This window comes from Panthera pardus, unplaced genomic scaffold (assembly GCF_024362965.1).
Source record: "Panthera pardus isolate Hobbes unplaced genomic scaffold, ASM2436296v1 HiC_scaffold_24, whole genome shotgun sequence".
Taxonomy (NCBI): domain Eukaryota; kingdom Metazoa; phylum Chordata; class Mammalia; order Carnivora; family Felidae; genus Panthera; species Panthera pardus.
This window is the reverse complement of record NW_026526810.1, coordinates 106,978,676-107,000,014: the sequence shown is the minus strand read 5'-3', so window position 1 is coordinate 107,000,014 and position 21,339 is coordinate 106,978,676. Positions and strand designations below refer to the sequence as shown.

Sequence of the window (21,339 nt, the reverse complement as noted above, 5' to 3'; positions counted from 1 at the left end):
ATCAAAGGTATGGTCAAAGGTTTATACAAAAGACAGCTCATCCCAGTATCTCTGCCATTAACAAAGGATCTCAAACAACCATAATTTTCAACAGTGAGGGAATGGACAACTAAAGTAAGGTAGAGCCACCAGGAATCTTTCACAGGAAATTAATTTCTCGTGATGCCATGTTAAGTGAGAGGGAAAAAACACGATGCCAAGCTGTATATACATATAACTCTGAATTTTGCTTTTATCGTTTGCATTTTTAACTAGTGAAAGGAAAGTCACGGACATACCAGCAAAGGTCAGCTCTATTCTAGACGGAGGGAAGATGCGTGATTTTTACTCCTTCTTTAGACTCAGCTCTAACGAACATACACTACTTTTCTATCAGCAAAAACCAATAAATATTTGTTCTATAATATGTCTACCATAAGATATCTCATTTGAGATCACAACCATCTTAGGCAAAGTCTGCTGCAGTCCAAGGCTGACTCAGAGAACAAAGAGTCAGATCTACACTGTAACCTGTGAGAAGGAGCAGAAATCCCGTGTGCCGGGCTAGCTGCTCCCTCTAGGCTGGCTGCCCACGCAGGAAGGTCTGCTGGCAAGATCGATTCCTTCTTCCCACAGCAACCGCTGCACCTAAATGACCTCGTATGTGTTTCTCTCCTCTTGGCATGAGGATCCCAGGAAAAGAGAATGAAAGCGCCCTCCTCCCTGTTTCAGAAGAAGAAGTTTTTCTGGTAAACCTATCAAAATGACCCCAAATCAGCTACACAAATTTGGAAACCTAAGTCATCAGTTATGTTCAGGAACTGTGTATAAAAGCCCTATTTCTCAAGAACGAATATAAAACAAAATCTATGAGTGCCACCTTGTGGCAAGACTGCCTGCTCTGCCGACCACCCCTCAGTCTCTGTGGTTCTCCACCCCCTGGGACTACCGAGCATGGGGTGCAGCCACTGCCACGCATGCCCCATAATAACCCATCATAACCGCACCGAACATCCCGTCCCCAAGGTACTGTTCATTTTCAAGGATTTCCAGTTGAGATCCCAGGAATGCCTGTCTGAGGACAAGGGGAATGCAGGGGCAGAGGAGCAAAATGCAAGATGTGCTCACTCGTTTGCAGACCGTTCGGGGATGGGCTGCGGCCGCACTATATGTGGTGCGTCTGGGCACACACTGGGCACACCCTGCCCCCACACGGCAGGGACCTGAAGGGCAAATATCCCCTCCCCCAAGAATAGTTACCAATTCTATAAAGCTGTGAAGAAAAAAGGTTTACATTTACCATCAGTGAGCTTTGTGCTTAGAAGAGGTTTTATTTATCAGTGTTAGAACAACCATCACCAACTCGGGCACGATTTCAAAACAGCTCCTGTTGGATTCTGGCCATAAAATTCTTTTTCAAATTTCTAAGATCTTGTAAGGTAAAAAAGTTTTCCTAAAACTTTAGAAAAAATACTAATCACTACTAAAACTTTATTTCATGCTCAAAGTGGTGGCCTCACATAAAAAGATGAAACGCCACCGTTTTGAACATCTGAACGTATTAACTGAGTCCCAGGCATGAGGGGAGGTGGACAAATCCTCACAAGGCAACCTGACCAAAGGACTCCAGGAGAGAATTAAGTGCTTAAAAGAGGTCAGTGTTACAAATCTGATGGAACACAGAACACGGAAGGGGCCTGACACTGATTCTGACAGAAGATAATCTTCCTCTCAGAAAGGGATTAAGCTAAAAACCTTGCACTTCTGGACAAGAGGACTACAACAAACAGACAACAAACAGCATGAAAGGGAAAGCTGAGCAGGTATCAAAGTTCTCTTGAGAGGTGGTTGCTTATGCTTCTCTCTGCCCCAGCCAGCTTCAAGGCCTACTTCCAGAAAAGGATTTCCTCCAGTGTTCGGGTGGAAGCATATGGCAGGAAGTCGCTGCTGTGGTCCTGGACGTGGAAACGGGAGCATTCTCAAGTATGGAAATAAACCAAAGTGACCTAGATGGGATGGATCTCAACCAGGTGAGTCGTGGGAGAGCATAAAGCCAAGGAATTTATCACGAAGATGTGCTTGAACTGGGAAAAACAAATCTGACCCTCCAACCTCTGGAAGAACGTTTTCTCCCCTCCTAACCCGATGAGATTAAAATCCTTGACTGCCCCTGTTTGAGAAAAACCAACATACTGCACAGGGAAGAGATGTATTAAAAACCTGAGCAACTTGACAAGTCGCTTCAGGGAAGAATCCTTCATTTGCTGTCCATACAAGGAAAGCAAAAGAAAGAAAGAAAAATAAAGGCCAAGGCCCTTTGGTCCACAAAAATAAAATAAGAGGGAGGGAAAAAGAATTCTCACCCTGCCCGACTATAATTCAAACCCGTAAGCTCCCCTGGAAGCAACAGCCTTGCTCCACCAGAAGCATCCTGGGATCAGTGTGGGTTAGCATTCTGACTTGCGACACTAGGCTCTGACAATGAATGACATGGGAAGAGGTGACTTTCCCACCTTGGCTCAGCTTCCCAGCTGTCCTAACCTGGGAGGAAAGCGGCTATCACGACAGCTTGATGGGAAGGTCTTCCCCATATTTCCGGAGCAGCTTCTGATGGTTATGGTCCACTGACCACTGCTGGGGCAGGTGCTTGGGCTGCATGGAGTCCAGGAAATGCTGACGCCAGCGGCTCTCCAGCTGCATGAGGGAGCGCAGCCCACCCTGGCTGTGGCACTGCACCACCTTCAGCCCGTGAGGAATGTAGTTTTCATTGGAAATCCTGGCAAGACACAAAGTACAAGGGTCTGAGGAAAACAAGCACAGGATGGTCTCACAGACGGCTCCAAATGCTGCGGGCCAAGGGGCTTCAGCAAGGGCACGTGAGGAGGTGGCTGGGCTTCTAAAGCATTGGTTACTTTAATCTTTTTAAAAACATCTTCCCTATACCTGCCTTTTTAAAATTTTTTTTTTTTTCAACGTTTTTTATTTATTTCTGGGACAGAGAGAGACAGAGCATGAACGGGGGAGGGGCAGAGAGAGAGGGAGACACAGAATCGGAAACAGGCTCCAGGCTCCGAGCCATCAGCCCAGAGCCTGATGCGGGGCTCGAACTCACGGACCGCGAGATCGTGACCTGGCTGAAGTCGGACGCTTAACCGACTGCGCCACCCAGGCGCCCCTATACCTGCCTTTTTAAAGAAGTGGTTTGGACATATTGCACACAATCCAACAGAAGGTATTATAGGGGCTGAGCTACATTTGTGGGGAGGCCCCTCCCTGCACGAGGCTCAGCCCCCACTACAGGGCCCTAGTGTCTGACTGACGACGAGTAAAGAATGTTGGTCTTTTATTAACTCCACGGTTACTCGCCTTTCTTTTAAATGATTCATTCTGGGGGCGCCTGGGCGGCTCAGTCGGTTAAGCGTCCAACTTCAGCTCAGGTCACGAACTCTTGGTCCGTGAGCTGGAGCCCCGCGTCGGGCCCTGTGCTGACAGCTCAGAGCCTGGAGCCTGCTTCACATTCTGTATCTCCCTCTCTCTCTCTGCCCTTCCCCTGCTCGTGCTCTGTCTCTTTCTCTCTCTCTCTCTCTCAAAAAATAAACATTAAAAAAAAAAATCTTAATTATTCATTCTGAACCATACATCACCCCACATGCTCCAAGTTTTCATAACACTGTAATACCTGAATGTTAAATGCAAGGTGGTACATTTCTCTAGTGTTTTCTTTCTCACGGAAAGAACGCCAAACCATACGGCATAGGCAATACAGTCACTGGTGTTGTGATAGCGTTCTATGGTCACAGATGGTAGCTACCCTTGTGATGAGAACAGCATAATGTATAAACTTGTTGAATCACTGTGGTACACCTGAAACGAATGTAATGTTGTGTGGCCCTGTGTCAACTACACTTCAATTAAAAAAAAAAAAAAAAAAAGATGGAGGTGTTTGGCTGGCTGAGTGGGTAGAACATGCAGCCCTTCATCTTGGAGTTATAAGTTTGAGCCCCACGTTGGGTGTACAGATTACTTCAAAATAAAATCCTGGGGCACCTGGCTGGCTTAGTCGGTTGAGCATCCAACTTCGGCTCAGGTCGTGATCTCACGGTTTGTGAGTTCGAGCCCCGCATCAGGCTTTCTGGTTTCAGTGCAGGGCCTGATTCGGATCCTCTGTCCCCCTCTCTCCGCACCTCCCCACTCACGCTCTCTCTCAAAAATAAATAAGCATGCATTCATGCATAAATAAATAAATAAATAAATAAATAAATAAAATCTTAGGGGCATCTGGGTGGCTCAGTTGGTTAAACATTTTACTCTTGATTTCGGCTCAAATCATGATCTCACAGTTTATGGGACTGAGCCCCACGCCGGGCTCTGTGTGCAAATAGCATGGAGCGAGCCTGCCTGGGATTCCTTCTTCCTCTCCCTGGCTCATGCTGTTTTCTCTCTCAGAATAAATAAACACATTTTAAAAAAATAAAATAAAATCTTAAAAAAAAAAAAAAAAGAATGCCAAACCACATCCATGAGAGACCTGTTTCAGTCCCATGAAATATTCAGTCGTGCAGCTGGTGCTGTTTAATGGGAAAATGAATCCCTGCCTCCTTCCTAAGCACGGAGGCCTTAAAAACTGTTCTGTTGCCATGCGAACAGTGTGTTCACCTCCTGTGAGGAAAGGCTAATTTTCTCAAGGAAGCTGGTACCCCACGGACTCAGTTCCCCTCCACGCATGCACGCCCCACTCTCAAGACCCCCTCCCCATCCTAGCAGTGCTGGTGCCCTCCGGGGGTCTGCAGACACTATTGCTTAGCTCACCAGAGTGCCACTAACTAGCCTATCTTTCCCCAAACAGCTCTTCTTCCCAGTCCCAGACATCCAAGTCCAGCATCCTTCTATCCAAGTCAGCAGGTGATTTGTTAGAAAGGTCTGTGGTGAAAGGGGAAGTTCGCCTGTTTTAGCAAATGCATCTGGGAACCGGTTAAAGGAACCCGTCCCCTTAATTTCTCATAGGACCCTGGCAAGTTATTTGACTTTACCTCAGGGCAGCTAACATAAAGCTGGGAAAATAACATCTGCTTTACAGACTCACAAGGTAGCTATAAGAATACAACTCAGTAATGTTTTATTAACTTTGAAAGATTTAAAAAATGCAAGATACAAGGTGAGCAGTTACCAGTAAGAAATCTAAATCCTATTTCATAGCTTTGTTATAAGAACTAATTAAGGCAATTTATAGAAAGTTTATTAGCTGGGTTAAACAGATTAAGATATCTGGAAATATTTGTTTGATACTTGCTGCTATATTTAAGATTTTTTGGTAACAAAACTCTATAGGCAAACAGTATCGCCTTCTGTTTGGTGAACTTATCAGCTCGATTATTTCAATCCCTGACTGGAAAGGAGACAGTTGGTAAGCAAAACTACAGCAGGTGATGCAGAATTTTTTTCACCTCAGCCACGCACCCGTTCATTTCTTAGGACCATAAGCTTCTCATTTGGGAACACCGAGTTAAGTCCTGTAAGTTCAACCATGTATTCGTGGGGAAGGAGGGAGCAAAGAAGGAAGGGAAAAGGAGAAAAGTAACTTAAATGGTTAGAGCCAATATTCCATTCAATGGGCCAGTACCCTGAGTCCAGGTGAGACAGCAAACATGAAGCCCCTGGTCTCAGTTCCCACCGATCTGGATACGGTGAGAGACAAAAAAAACCCACACACACCGTACTCGTGGGCAACTTCAGAGACTTGAGGGTATTTTTTGAGTATGATTTTCATCTTCTGTGCTGACTTTAGGATTTCCTTCTGCATAGAATCTCTAAGGCACAACTCCACCGCACTTGAACTCACCTGCTAATCATGAAAATGACCGGACATATATGACCTTAAAAGGAAGGGTTAATGACAGAAGACAAGTCTCCTATGGAAAGGCAATTCTCAAACAGATTGTACTATCCCAGTCCTGTGGTATTTTAAGCCATTACACACGTAACGGGATGACACAGGCTATGCACGCCCCCCACCTGGCAAGCAACCTCACCGAGTGGTCAGGGTCAGTGCTCTGGGTCACTCCTCCACCCTTTCTGTACCTGGTCTCCAGGCTGGCAGCCTCTTGAAGCATCTCATCCGTGATTGTGTCTGTGTCGTAAAACTCTCTGAGGGCTCGCAGCAGCTCCTCCTTCCGACGAGCAGGCAGGCTCTCCGCGTTGAGCAGGGCCCTGGCCCCAGAACGTACCTGCCGGCGCTCAGGGTCTTCTAGCAGCCGCAGACCCTCCTCAGAGCCAATGGGGGCCTGGAACTCCCTGGCCAGCTGCTGCTTCAGGTGGTTGTCGTAGTAGTTAGAGACGGCGTGGCAGGAGGTACAGAGCAGCAGCACATCGTGGGAGTTGTGGTCTTTCATCTCAATGGGGAAGTGCTTCCGGTACTCGTGTGGAATCACGTTCTTCCTGCCAAGCCCACCCAGAAGGCAGCGCTCATTAGCAGATGACACGGAACACATGTGGAGCTAGCAGACGGGCTACTGGAGTCTCATCTGGGCCTAAACATGACTGAGAAGCCTTGGGCACCACAATCCAACAGAGATTACATACAGGCAGTACGACCTATTCCAATCTCGGCCTGCCTAGCTACCCGTGCCTTAGTTTCCTCTCTCCTAGAAGTAGGTTCATACCACCTGCCCTCAAGAGCCAGCAGAGGGCCAATGGCAGAGGGAGGCTAATAACCACCTTTGCCATGATTGTATTCCCAGAAGGAAGAGTATCAGAGAAATGAAAAAAAAAAAATACTAATGGCCTTTAATATCTAGAAAATAACTCTCAAAGTATGTAGCAGGCAACCTCTACTTCTGAAATTCTGGAAGCCTGGTGACCGAAAAAAACCAATTTCCTCTATCTGAGAAATCCCTCACTCAGACTATTTCCATGGTTCATCAAGGCCCAGCAGTGTTTTCTAAGGAGAACTAAGCTCTCAGGAAAAACTCTTAAGAGCAACAATTATTTGTCTTACTTTGTAAGAAGAGAACGTAGGAAAGTGAATTATTCCACAGAAGCCAGGGAGAAAACCCAAAGTGTGCCTTCAGGTCATCCAAATACAGGCACACCTCATGTCATTGTGTTCTGCAGATTTTACATTTTTTACACATTGAAAGTTTGTGGCAACCCTGCATCAAGCAAGTCTACTGGCCCCATTTTTCCAATAGCATTTTTTCACTTCCTGTCTCTGTGTCATATTTTAGTAATTCTTGCAACATTTCGAACTGTTTCATTATTATTATATTCGTTATGCTAATCTGTGATAAGTGAGCACAGGTGTCACTACAGTAATTGTTTTGGGGACACCATGAACCATGCCCATATAAGACCATGAAAACAATAAATAAATGTTATGTGTGTTCTGACTGCTCCACCAGCTGGCCATTGCACTGTCTCTCTCTCCCTTTCCTGGGGCCTCCCTGTTTCTTGGGATGCAATGATATTGATATCAGGCCAGTTAATAACCCTACAATGGCCTATTAGTGTTCAAGTGAAAGAAAGACTTGCACGTCTCCCACTTTAAATCAAAAGCTAGAAGTGATTACATTGAGTGAGGAAGGCATGTGGAAAGCCGACACAGGCCAAAAGCTATGCCTCTGGAACCAGTTAACCGACTTGTGAATGCCTAGGAAAAGTTCTCGAAGGAAATTAAAAGTGCTGCTCCAGTGAACACATAAATGGGATGTAAGTGAAACAGCCTTACTGCTGACATAGAGAGAGGTTAGTGGTCTGGACAGAAGATCAAACTAACCTCAATGTTATCTTAAACCAAAGCCTAATCCAGAGCAAGGTCCTAATCCTCTCCAATTCTGTGAAGGCTGAGAGGTGAGGAAGCTGCAGAAGAAAAGTCTGAAGCCAGCAGAGGTCGGTTCATGAAGTTTAAGGAAAGAAGCCATCTCCACAACATGAAAGTGCAAGGTGAGACAGCAAGTGCATATGTAGAAGCTGCAGCAAGTTCTCCAGAAGATCCAGCTAAGATGATTCATGAAGGTGGCTCCACTAACCAACAGATTTTCAATGTGGATGAAACAGCCTTTTATTGGAAGAAGATGCCATCCAGGGCTTTCATAGCTAGAGAGAAGTCAGCACCTGGTTACAAAGCCTCAAAAGAGGGGTGCCTGCGTGGCTCAGATGGTTAAGCATCCAACTTCGGATCGGGTCACGATCTCACAGTTCGTGGGTTCAAGCCCCGTGTCGGGCTCTGTGCTGACAGCTAGATCAGAGCCTGGAGCCTGTCTTTGGATTCTGTCTCCTTCTCTCTCTCTGTCCCTCCCGAGCTTTCTCTCTCTTCTCTCTCTCTCAAAAATAAATAAAAAACGTTAAAAAAAATTTTTTTTTAAAGCTTCAAAAGACAGGCTGACTCTCTTGTTAAGGGCTAATGCAGCTGGTGACTTTCTCTCGAAGCCAATGCTCATGGACCATTCTAAAAACCCTAGGGCCCTTCAGAATGATGCTAAATCTACTCTGCCTGTGCTCTCTAAATGGAAAAACAAAGTGTGGATGACAGCCTATCTGTTTACAACATGGTTTACTGAATATTTTAAGCCCACTGTTGAGACTACTGCTCAGAAAAAAAAAATTTCCTTTCAACATTTTACTCTTCATTGACAGTATATCTGGCCACCCAAGAACTCTGATGGAGATACACAAGATTAATATTGTTTTCATGTCTGCTAGCACATCTATTCTGCAGCCCATGGGCAAAAGAAGTCACTGCAGATGTGGTAGAAATAGCAACAGAACTAGAATCAGAAGTGGAGCCTGAAGATGGGACTGAATTGCTGTGATCTCAGGATAAAACTTTAACTGATGAGTTGCTTCTTATCGATGAGCAAGGAAAGTGGTTTCTTGAGATGGAATCTATTCCTGGTGAGGATGCTGTGAAGATTGTTGAAATGACAGCAAAGGATTTAGAATATTATGTCAACTTAGTTGATGAAACAGTGCAGGATTTGAAAGGACTGACTCCAATTTGGAAAGAAGTTCTACTGTGAGTAAAATGCTATCAAACACCATCACATGCTACAGAGAAAATGTTTGTGAAAGAAGAACCCATCAGTGCAGCAAACTTCATTGTCATTTTATTTTAAGAAACTGTCAGGGCGCCTGGGTGGCTCAGTCAGTTAAGCAACCAACTTCAGCTCAGGTCACGATCTTGTGGTCCATGGGTTTGAGCCCCGTGTCGGGCTCTTGCTAACTGCTCAGAGCCTGGAGCCTACTTCGGATTCTGTGTCTCCCTCTCTCTCTCTCTGCCCCCTCCCCCCACCACTCAAGCTCCGTCTCTCTCTCTCTCTCTCAAAATAATAAACATTAAAAAATTTTTAAATTGAACAAAAAAAAAGAAATGGCCACAGCCATCCTAACCTTCAGCAGCCACCACCCTGATTAGTCAGCAGCCATCAACATCGAGGCAAGACCCTCCTCCAGCAAAGAATTACAACTCACTGAGAGCTCAGAAGATGGTTAGCATTTTTTAGCAATAAAGTATTCTAAGTATGTATGTATACAACCTCTATACCCAATGTGGGGCTCGAACTCATGACTCCAAGATCAAGAGTCACATGCTCTACTTACTGAGCCAGTAAGGCACCCCAGCAATAAAGTATTTTTTACCATATTTTTTAATGTTTATTTCTTTATTTTGAGAGAGAGAGAGAGAGAGACAGAGAGAGAAAGCATGCAAGTGGAGGAGGGACAGAGAGAGAGAGAGAGAGAGAGAGAGAGAGAGAATCCCAAGCAGGCTCCATACTGTCAGTGCAGAGCCCAACGTGGGGCTCGAACTCACAAACCGTGAGATTATGGCCTGAGCTGAAATCAAGAGTCAGATACTTAACCAACTGAGTCACCCAAGTGCCTGTGAAGTATTTTTAAATTAAAATATATACACTGTTGTTTTAGACATAATGTTACTGCACTATAGTGCAGTGTAAATGTAATTTTTACATGCACTGGAAATCAAAAATTCATTTGACTCATTCACTTTAAGATTTTAAAAAAATTTTTTTAATGTTTATTTTTTTTAAAGAGAGACAGAGACAGAGCGTGAGTGGGGGAGAGGCAGAGAGAGAGGGAGACATAGAATCCGAAGCAGGCTCCAGGCTCTGAGCTGTCATGTCAGCACAGAGCCTCAATGTGGGGCTCAAACTCATGGACTGCGAGATCATGACCTGAACTAGTCAGACACTTAACTGACTGAGCCACTCAGACACCCCTAAGATTTTATTTTAAAGTAATCTGTACACCCAGCGTGGGGCTTGAGCTCACAACCCCGAGATCAAGAGTGGCATACTCCACTGACTGAGACAGTCAGGCGCTCCTGCCTCACTTTATTGTGGTGTTCGCTTTATTATGATGGTCTGGAGCCAGAGTTGCAATATATCTGAGGTATGCCTATATTCCACGAATAGTACCAAGGTGCAGCTTGTGAGCCACTCAAGGAAGGATTATAAGAACACACAGAGAAAGGCAGCTTCAGAAGGAAATGGTCTCTGATCTTTCTATAAGCAAAAGGGAATCACTCTCTTCCTGGCAAACTGTCACTGAGAAAGAGTGTTACGTTCCGGAAACCAAGAACTGGTCTCAGGATAGGTGGGGGACACTATAGCAAGGCCACACAGAGTTCAGAAGCTCTCAGGAAAGCTGGGATGACCGCCATGGACAAGTCTTTCAGCCAAAGTGGACAGATTCAACCAAGGCCCCCGAGGGTTCCATATGTGGCTACAAAGGCAAATTCCATCAGAGGCAGAGAATCTGGGTGGCCAGACCCCACACTCACCGAATGTACGAGTCCTTCTTGCCACATACTACACACAGGTTCTCTTTAACCATCAAGTAATAGTCTCCTGGAGATTCGGGTCTTCCCGCAGGTTCAAACTGTAGCTTGACCACAAAAGGCTCTTCGCTCACCAGCTCTTAGGAAAAAGAAAAAGGGTGAGTGTTTGCCTACCTCTCCCTCAGGAAGGAAGCTCCACCTGAATTGTTCTCTGCTGTATCCACCAGAGATCACGATTATAACTGAAGACGTATAGGTCTAAGGTCATATTAGGATCAGTGACAAAGCTAGATTAACTTCTCCTTATGTTAGTTCTTCAACTGTCTAAAAATTATAAAGTGAAAGAAGGGAGACAGGAGAAAAAGACACACAAATAGATAAAAAGATGGCTCCAAACGTCCTTGAAGGAAAGGAAAAATAAAATTACCCCTAGAGCACCTCTACTATCCTACCATACAACCTTCTCTCCAGACCCAAGATGAGACCTCATGCCTTTTGCTGGAGGCTGGGCCTGAGTCTCTAAGCAGACAGAAATCACAACTGAACAGCCATGTCTCACTTGTCTCAAGTTCTTTCTGCCTTCTTCTATCTCCCCCTGCCCCGTGTCCCTCTCCCCACTCCTGCCAGGACACACATGCACCTAAATGTAGATGAAATAGGACAGGTGAGTCTCAAACCTCCAATGCCTTTGTCCAGGTACCACTGAGCTTTCCTTCGGTCACAAGTGCAGAGGGGCTGTCCATCAGGAGCATGCAGGAAGCAGTTATCATAGAGGGGTGATTTTCTGCAGGGAAGGCAGAGATTAATCTAAGACTGAAAGCTAACCATGGGTCAAGGTATCAGTTGCCTTCCCATGCTGTCTCCTGAGTGACCCCAGCTACTCTCGATACTAGGGTCAAACATTACGTTTATGGGAAAAAACAAGTAGGGCAAAAAATCATGTCTGTTCCTCCATCTGCATGGGGCTAGGAACTAAAAATGAGTTCATTTAGCTAGTCTTTATATTTATGGACAGGAAGTAAGTTGGGTAGTATTTACACAGCTCTGTTGTGAAAGTGAACAGGAGCAAGCACCAAGAAACTGCTCTACAGAGTAATCACTGGGTTAAACAAAGTAAATCAAAATTAAAGAATTTCAGGCTGAAGTAATGAGGGCCACAGGAGTTTATTTCTGGCTCAAACGCAATACTTGCTTCAATTTAATCATCCGGTTCCTAAAGGCACTCTGCTACAGGGACCAAGCTTCCACTCCAAAGTACTTATTAGTCATCTTTCTGCAATAGAGGCATAAGTCGTACAGAGAAACTCTCACTGGTTAGAGAATAATATTGGCTTAGAGCTGGATGCCATTCTAAATAATCAAATACCAAATGAACAGGAAATCAGATGATGCATTTCTTCTGCAATGTAGAAGGCAATTCATGTTATTCATTTTCGCAGCTATCCCGAGCAAGGAAGGAGTAATAATTATACCCTCATTTATAACTGGAGAAGTTACAAGTCTAAGGTCATATGAGGATCAGTGACAAAGCTCGGTTAAGTTCTCCCTATTTCTACTCCAACTGTCTAAAACTTAAAAAGCAAAAGAAGGGGGAAAGGAGGAAAATACACAAATAGATCAAAAAACAGCTCCAAATGTCCTTGAAGGAAAGGAAAAATAAAATTAACCCCTACAGCACCTCTGCTGTCCTAGCATACAACCTTGTCCCCAGACCCAAGATGAGGCATCGTGCCTTTTGCTGCAGGCTGGGCCTCTGAGTCTCAGCAGACAGGGTACAGCTCAGTTACCTGGCCGAGTAGCCCACCCCCAGGGGCTTTCTTTTGTGCTTCCTGGGGTCTCTCCCCTGGTGGTTGCCTGGCATCACTCCATCCATCTTAGACTTCTTATTTTTGGGCTTCTGCTGGGCTTCTGCTGCTTCCCCATTAACTTCTTCCCCCAATCGGCTCACTCCTTTGCTTCGGAACGGGATGTCTACCACATCCCGGCATTTCTCCAAGACTTCCCTCCAGCTCATGTGGTCATCGTTCTCATCTAGAGTTGAATTCCTAGAGAAACGGTATCCAAGAAGATGGAGAAAGAGAGCCACTGAAATCTGGGCATCCCTGGCAGCATATATTACCTGAAGAGAAAAGTCAGAGATCAGTGGAATCTGGAAGGCAAAGCAAAGAAAGCAATTTCCAACTCAATCACAAAGATGCAGACAACTTTTAGGATTCTAATTCAAGATGTACGATGTACTTCTCAACAACCTTTTATTATGAGACATTTCACACTATACAACAGTAAATCGAATAGTATAATGAATCTTCATGTTTCTTTCCTGTCTCTGTTTTTAACTAAAATAGCTAAAATAGTGCCTTACTCTAAAGGCTCAACAATCCTATTCAATATATAAATTAGTGAAGTTTCTTTCTATCTGCTACCAAACCTGATGGACAGATTTTTGTCAAGTTTAGGTGAGGCCAGTTACCACAAGTTTGACAACCAGAACACGAAATTCACTTTGGAGGTGGTCATCCTCTAGAACACCTGAAAGCAAGATTCATTAAGAGGCCTATGTGACTGTCAATCAGAAACAACCTGCCATTATTAATAAGATGTGGGAAACAAATTGGTTTCAAGCATGGGCCTCAAATCAAAAGTCAAAAGGGCCCATTTCTGGAATTTATTTATTTAAAAATGGTAAGTCATTCGCCCAAGCCACTGGTGACAGGAAGGCTGATCATAAATAAAAGTAGTCAAATCTATAATCAATAGCTTTTCCCAACAAAGGGTGTAAAGACTTTAAAATTCCTTTAATTTACCTTTAATAACCAAGCCTGGTAAATAATACTATTAGGAAGGATTTGTTATGCTTTTAGAATAAAACAATTTGGGTAAAATTTTCCACCTAGACTCAACAATCTACACATCTATCAGCAGGATCAGCAGGCTGTTTCTCAAAGGAAAGGAGTGTGCTTCAATGTGAAGAGCTTAAAGTGCTTTTTAACACTGTTTTCAAATGATAAGAAAACCCAAGCACTTTCATCAAATGGTGTTAAGACAATTGGATGGCCACATGTAAAAGAATAAAGTTGGATCCAAACAAAAATTATAAGCCTAAATGTAAGAGCTAAAACCTAAGACTTTTAGAAGAAAACGTAGGGGTAAATGTTCATGACCTTGGGTTAGGCAATGATTTCTTGGCTATGACACCAGAAGTATAAGTGATAAAAGAAAAAATAGATACCTAGACCTCATCAGTATTAAAACCTTTTGTGCTTCAAACAACTCCACCAAGTAAGTGAAAAGATGACCTGAAGAATGGAGGCAAATATTTACACATTACGTCTCTAATAAGGGACTAGTCTCCAAAATATATAAAGAACTCTTAAAAGCCAACAATATAAAGACAAACAACTCGATCAAAATACGAGCAAAGGATTTAAATAGATATTTCTGTAATATATATTCTACAATATATAATTTCCATAACATATTTTTAAATAGCCAATAAGCACATGGAAAGATGCTCAGCCTCATTAGTCACTAGGGAAATGTAAATCAAAACAACAACGAAATACCATTTCATTCCTACTAGGATGGCTCTAACCAAAAAGATAGGCAATAACAAGCGTTGGTGAGGATGCAGAAAATTAGAACCTTCATACATTGCTAATTGGAATATAAAATGATGTAGTTACTTTGTAAAACAGTCTGGCAGTTCCTCAGTGACACATAAAGTTCATGACCCAGCAATTACACTTCTAGGTATATACCCAAGAGAAGTAAAAACATACATGTGTCCACACAAAATTTTATGCCCAAATATTCATAGTGGCATTTCTCATAATAGCCAAAAAATGAAAGCAATGCACCAACTGATGAATGTATAAACCAAATGTACTATATATCCATACAATATTGTTTAGAATAAAAAGAAATGAAGTACCAATAAACGTTACAATGTGAATGACCCACGACAACATGGTAAATTAAGCCCACAAAAGATCACATATTATATGATTCCATTGATATGAAATGTCCAAAACAGACAAATCTATAGAGACAAGAGATAGATCAATGGCTGCCTAGTGCTAGGGTGGGAGTGAGCATAGGGTGGGAAGTGACTTGCTAATGGATATGGAGTTTCTCTTTGGGGTGATAAAAATGTTCTTTTTTTTTTTTAAGTATTTTTTTTTAATGTTTTTTGTTTATTTGGAGAGAGAGGGTGCAAGATGGGGAGGGGCAGAGAGAGTGGGAGAGAAAGAGAATCCCAAGCAGGCTCCAGGCTGTCAGCACAGAACCCGACAAGGGTCTCAATCTCACAAACCGTGAGATCATGACCTGAGCCTAAATCAAGAGACAGACAATCAACCGGCTGAGCCACTCAGGCACCCCGAAAATCTTCTAAAATTAGATTGTGGTGATGGTTGTACCACTCTGTAAAAATACTAAAGTCCATTGATTTGTATACTTTTTTTTTAAGTCGGCTCCATGCCCAATGTGGGGCTTGAACTCACATCTCTGAGATCAAGAGTAACATGCTCTACGGACTAAGCCAGCCAGGCACCTCATTTTGTGTACTTTAAATGGCTGAATTTTGCTGTATGTTAGTTATACCTTAAAATTGTTAAGGAAGGAAGGAAGGAAGGAAGGAAGGAAGGAAGGAAGGAAGGAAGGAAGGAACCAAGGCACAAAGAAGTGACTTACTCAGGGTCACAGAAAGTCAGAAACAGCTGCAAAAAACAAATTCAGATAGTATGACTCCCAAAATTCTCTCTCAGGAAGGATGTTAACCTTAAGGTATCAGCTGTGCTAAAGCTTTTCTATAACAACATTTTGGAAGGGTGAAAAAGCAGTGACTGACTCAGCAAACAAGAGAAGGCTAAAACCTAGGCCTAAAGGAAGCCAAAAATCCAAGAATTAAGTTAATTTGAGCCACAGAACATAAGCATAAGGAATGGGAAGCACCAGGAATCTGGGAAAGCAAGGGTACAAGCAGGGGTGAGAACAACAGGATAAGGTGAAAGTCTCCAAAAAGAACACTTAGAACCAGAGGCACCGGGGTGGCTCAGTCAGTTAGGCGTCCAACTCTTGATTTCATCTCAGGTCATGATCTCACAGTTGGTGAGTTCAAGCCCTGAACTGGGCTCTGCACTGATGGCACGGAACCCACTTGGGATTCTGTCTCCCTCTCTCTCTCTGCCCCTCCCCTGCTTGCTCTCTATCTCTTTCTCAAAATAAACAAAAATAAACTTGAAAAAAAAAAACAACAAACCCTAGATCTTCTCCTTTACACCACAGGGCTGGCAACTACTCCTTCTCTAACCCCCCAAAGAGTAAAAGTTTAAGTCATATAATGGGCTAACTCCCAGAGGATCTGGATCCAGTAACAACAGGTCTGGTGAAGGGTGGGGGCAAAGTGTCATCTGAAAAAGGGATTATGGGAAAGTTTACATAATGACTGGTAAAACTACCAGCACCTTTTCCCACTCAGCTACCAGAATATAAGCAGAGGGGCTTACACCCCTTTGGCAGAAGACTAGATGGTTCATTTCTGGAGACACTGAGTAGCCTGAGAAAAAAGAGTTCCAGTTACTGACATGTGACTATAATCTGTAGGTACTGATAATAAAGCCCACTGGCCCAAAAGCGCTGGCCATATTTGCTGTGTTCTCAATCCATTTTTTTTTAATTCAAATTTAAGGGGCACTTGGGTGGCTCAGTCGGTTAAGAATCTGACTTTGGCTCAGGTCATGATCTCACAGTTTGTGGGCTCAAGCACCACATCGGGCTCTGTGCTGACCGCTTGGAGCCTGGAGCCTGCTTCAGATTCTCTGTTCCCCTCTCTCTCTGCCCCTCCACCCCACTTGTGCTCTGTTTCTCTGTCAAAAATAAACAAACATTAAACATTTTTTAAATTAAAATTTAAATATCATTTTCTGTATTTTCTAAAATCTCATTAAGCATTATGTTCATAATTAGAACAAAAAATAAACACTGTTTAAATAAAGCATGAATAAGAAACTTTGGAAATTCTGAATTCTCACAATAAGGATCACAAATCTGGTTTCAAATTTGATAGCAATTAACTTTTTCTCCCCAACTTTTTATTTTTAAGATTTTCAAGCTCACAGAGAAGTTAAATAATAATGCCACCTGACATTCATAATTGTCAAGATTTGCTTTATCTCTTTATGATATGGACACCACACACTTTTTTTTTTCTTTTTGGCTGAACACATTGCAACACTAAGTTGCAGCTATTATAGTCCTTCATCTCTAAATACATTAGTGTGTACTTCTTAAGAAGAAGAACATTCTTCTACATAATCATACTATTAGCACACCCAAGAACTTTAACAGTGGCAAAATACAATAATATACAGTTCTAACGTCTCCAATTGTTCCGAAAATGTCTTTTACAGATGGTCCAAGATTCAGGATTTTTAACAGACTTGCAGAATGGTACAACCATTCACCATAATCAACGTTGGAACACTTTCATCACCTCAAAAAGAAACCTTTGACCCACTGGCAGTCATCCTCCACTTCTCCCAGCCCTAGGCAACCTATTAATTTATTTTCTGTCTCTATAGATTTGTATATTCTGAAATATTTCACAAAAATGGAGTCATGCAAAATGTGTTTGCAATTAGCTTCTTTCAGTAGCATAATGTTTTCGAGACTCATCCCTGTCATAGTATGTATCATTTTTAGTACTGAGTAATACTCCATTGTAAGGGTATGCCATATTTTATTTATGCATTCATCAGCTGATGTGCCCAATCAGCTTTTTAATGTGTCCTTAACTATGAATGGACAGACAAGGATCTAAACATTTAAGAAAAATCTTTAATGCGAAGTTCAAAGACCAAATCAAACATTTCAAATAAGGAACTCAGAGGAGAACAAAGCAATACAGGAAGCAGAAGAAAACCTCAGAAATCTTTAATACTCTAAGATAACAGAAGATACTACATCCATTAAACAAAAACAAAGTTATTTTAAACGTGAATATTCAGAGGAGGCCAAGAATCTCTTGTCACTTAACATTATGATAGGAATTATTAAAAATTCAATAGAAATGTTAGAAGACAAATTTGAGAAAATTTCCTAGAAGATAAAACAAAAAATACAGATAGAAAAATCAGAGAGAAAATATTTTTCTTAGGAAGTAGGCTGATCAATTCAAGGATCCAATATCCAAATAATATGAGTTCTAGAAACAGAAGGGAGGGATGTTTTCAAAGAAATATTATGAAAATAATTCCCTGAACTAAAAGACACGAACTTCCAGATTGAAAGGATCCACTGAATTCTAATGCTATAATGAGAAATAGCCCACACTAATTAGTATCATCATGAATTTTAATAACTAAGAATAAAGTAAAGATTTTCCAGAAAGAAAAACAAGTGACGTACTCAGCATCAATACTGGAAGCTATAAGACAGGGAAGAGTACCTTCAAATTTTTGAAGGAAAATGATTTTCACCCTAAATGCTGTACTCTGCCAAACCATCAGTTAATAGAGGGAAGCCAGTATCTTTTCAGACACACAAGGCATCATAAATTAACTTCCCATGCTCCCTTTCTTAAAGTACCCCAGATAAGAAAGGGAAAAGACATGGAGTTTGGAAGACAGAAGATCTACTACAGAAGAAAGCTGAAGGGAATCCCCAGGATGATGGTAAATGCAGATTCCAGGGTCAGAGCTAGGCAGCAGGGCTCCTGAAAGGAGCAGGGTGACAAAGGGCTCTAGAAGGGATGGCTCCAAGGGAAAGCGAGAGGAATAAGTCACCTCCTGTGTCTGAACCACTGGAGAAAAGATGGACGGTCCCGTTAAAAGTCTGGGGCTGAAAGAGTTAACAGGTATATAGAAAACAAAGCAAACAGAAGTACAATTATTAGTCCTAGGAAAGCAAAAAGTTGTGTAAGGAAAAACTTAATTGCAGCTTACTATGTGGCTCAGCTATAAATAATACCAATATAAGTAGATATGAATCTGATAAAAATGATGATTTACCTACATTGGGACGATGGAAAAGGAACTCAGTATTTGTCTGGGGACAGAGGAAACACATGAGTACTAAATCATGTCTTCCACAGTAAGAAGTCAAAGACAATATAAAAATAAGAAAGAATAATATATGTACATAATTTAAAAATATAATAGTAATTACCAGAAATAAATGAAATCGGTTGCCACTGAGGGGAGGAAGACGGGGAACTACTAATTCTTATATAATAAGTCTTATAACACTTTGTTTTTCTAATTACATTTGTATTCATCATTTTAAAAATTACATTTTCTAAAAGGCCTGCCATATAGTAAATGCTCAAAAAAAAAAAACAGAATAGGCACTCTTATTCTGCTACTTAAGTACTATTTATATACTATAGAACAGTTACCTTCAATGAGTCTATTTTAAAGTATTTCCACCCAATACTTACATTTGAAGATTACAATTTTAAAAACAACTATACGTCATAAGCAATGGCTCTTCCATTCTTCAACTACTCTGATAAGAAGTACCTGGTTGTCAGGGGACCTGGGTGGCTCAGTCACTTAAGCGTCCAGCTCTTGATCTTGGCTCAGGTCATGTTGTCACCATTCATGAGATCAAGCCCCACGTCAGGCTCTGTGCTGACAGCATGGAGCTGCTTGGGATTCTCTCTCCCTCTCTCTGCCCTTCCCCTGCTCACTCACTTGTGCTCTCTCTCTCAAAATAAATAAACTAAAAAACTTAAAACAAACAAACAAACAAACAAACAAAAGAAGTACCTGGTCCTCAGTAAGATTCTCGGCATCCCAGTTGCTGCAGCGAAGCAGGAGGGACTTGTCAAGTGGAAAGTTCAAAACTGTCTCGGCAAGTGATTTCAGGCTAAGCCCATTACAGAGCAAATTGTTTCTACAAGGAAATAAGTAAAGTCATGCATCAAAAATGGGCAAAAGAAGAACAGGCAAGTCAAAAAAGACATATAAATGGCCAAAAACAGATGGTAGATACTCAATCTTACTAGACATCAAACAAAATAAAAATTATATACAATTTGTTTATCATATTGCAAAGATTAAAAAATATATATATAACTACTATTGATGGAGTAGTCTGATCTAAAATTCATGAACTGTCCATTTTTACAATCTTTATGGAAAATAGTTTGGCAATAAATAACTATCAAAGTTTTGACCATAAAAACCCTCTGATTCCGGAATTCCACTTCTAGGAATTTATCCTAAGAATAAATGTACATAAAATGATCTTCACTGCAGCACTATTTATAGTAGTAAATAATTGGAAAAAACCTAAATGCCCATCAACCAAAGATTAGTTAAATATCTGTGGAATTAAATTCCATATAGCTATTTAAAAAAAGATTGTAGTGGGAGGCGCCTGGGTGGCTCAGTCGATTAAACGTCCAACTCTTGATTTCAGCTCAGGTCATGATCTCACTGTTTGGGAGTCTGAGCCCCACATTGGGCCTGCGCTGGCACTGCAGAGCCTGCTTGGGATTCTCTCTCTTCTCTCTCTCTCTCTGCCCCTCCCCTGCTCATTTTCTCTCTCTCAAAATAAATAGACCTAAAAAAAAAAAAAAGGATGTGTATCTATATTGATGTGAAAAGATGTCCATGACAGGGGCACCTGGGTGGCTTATTCGGTTGAGCCCTCATCAGGCTCACTGCTATCAGCATGGAGCTTGCTTTGGATCCTCTGTTCCCTCTCTTTCTGTCTTTTCTCTGCTCACGCTCCCTCTCTCTCTCAAAAATAAATAAACTAAATCATTAAAAAAAAAAAAAAAAAAAAAAAAAAAGAATGGGGCCCCTGGGTGGCTCAGGAGGTTAAGCGTCTGACTTCAGCTCAGGTCATGATCTCACACTTCTTGAGTTCGAGCCCCACATTGGGCTCTATGCTGACAGCTCAGAGCCTGGAGCCTACTTTGGTTTCTGTGTCTCCCTCGCTCCCTGCCCTTCCCCCACTCATGCTCTGTCTCTCTTTCTGTCTCTCAAAAATGAATAAACATTAAAAAAAAAAAAGATGTCAATGACATATTAAGTAAAAAGAGACTGTGGGAGAAAATATGTTGTGGTTCATGTTAATATACATACCACATAACAGGTGTGTGTGTGATTCTAGGTAAGAGACAGACAGGGCACAAAGGGGTAACTAGAAAGATATCAATCATATGTTAGTGATATTTTCTCTGGGTATGGGATTTATGGTGATTATATACCTTCTTTCTATTTTTCTGTATTTGAATTGGCTAGTGTTCACGTAATTACTTTTCAAAGTTGAAAAAATGATAATGCTATTTTCACTGAGCAGATGAAAGTACAAAAAAAACCAAATAACCTTTCAGTCCTTCAAACACTTTCTGATTAAAATAGCTGCAGGATGGTGGAAAAAATCAATTTGTTCAAGGATTGGAGATTCTAAACAAGAAATAAATGTGAAGTTAAGAACACACTGGTCTACACAAGCGGAGCTGACATCCTGGCTACCAAGTGAGAGACTAGAAGTTTTAGAGCAGGAAGCTTGGCGGTGGGGGTTCACGCTACGGTTACAGTTACGGTTACGACACA

The 21,339-nt window shown here is 42.0% G+C and overlaps 1 protein-coding gene across 3 annotated transcripts in view; it reads right to left on the bottom strand.

Moving 5' to 3' along the window:
* Positions 1–1,290: 1,290 nt before the first annotated feature.
* The window catches only part of EXD2 (exonuclease 3'-5' domain containing 2), an 85,238-nt gene continuing 65,189 nt past the window's right edge, over positions 1,291–21,339 (bottom strand). For all 3 annotated transcript variants that reach the window (XM_019451428.2, XM_019451425.2, XM_019451427.2), the window contains 6 exons: positions 19,540–19,666; positions 12,559–12,890; positions 11,449–11,555; positions 10,775–10,910; positions 6,058–6,414; positions 1,291–2,755 (listed from right to left, as the gene is read on the bottom strand). In XM_019451428.2, the coding sequence (XP_019306973.2) occupies positions 2,539–2,755; positions 6,058–6,414; positions 10,775–10,910; positions 11,449–11,555; positions 12,559–12,890; positions 19,540–19,666 (1,276 nt within the window). In that variant the 3' untranslated portion in view covers positions 1,291–2,538. The remainder of the gene's footprint in view (positions 2,756–6,057; positions 6,415–10,774; positions 10,911–11,448; positions 11,556–12,558; positions 12,891–19,539; positions 19,667–21,339) is intronic.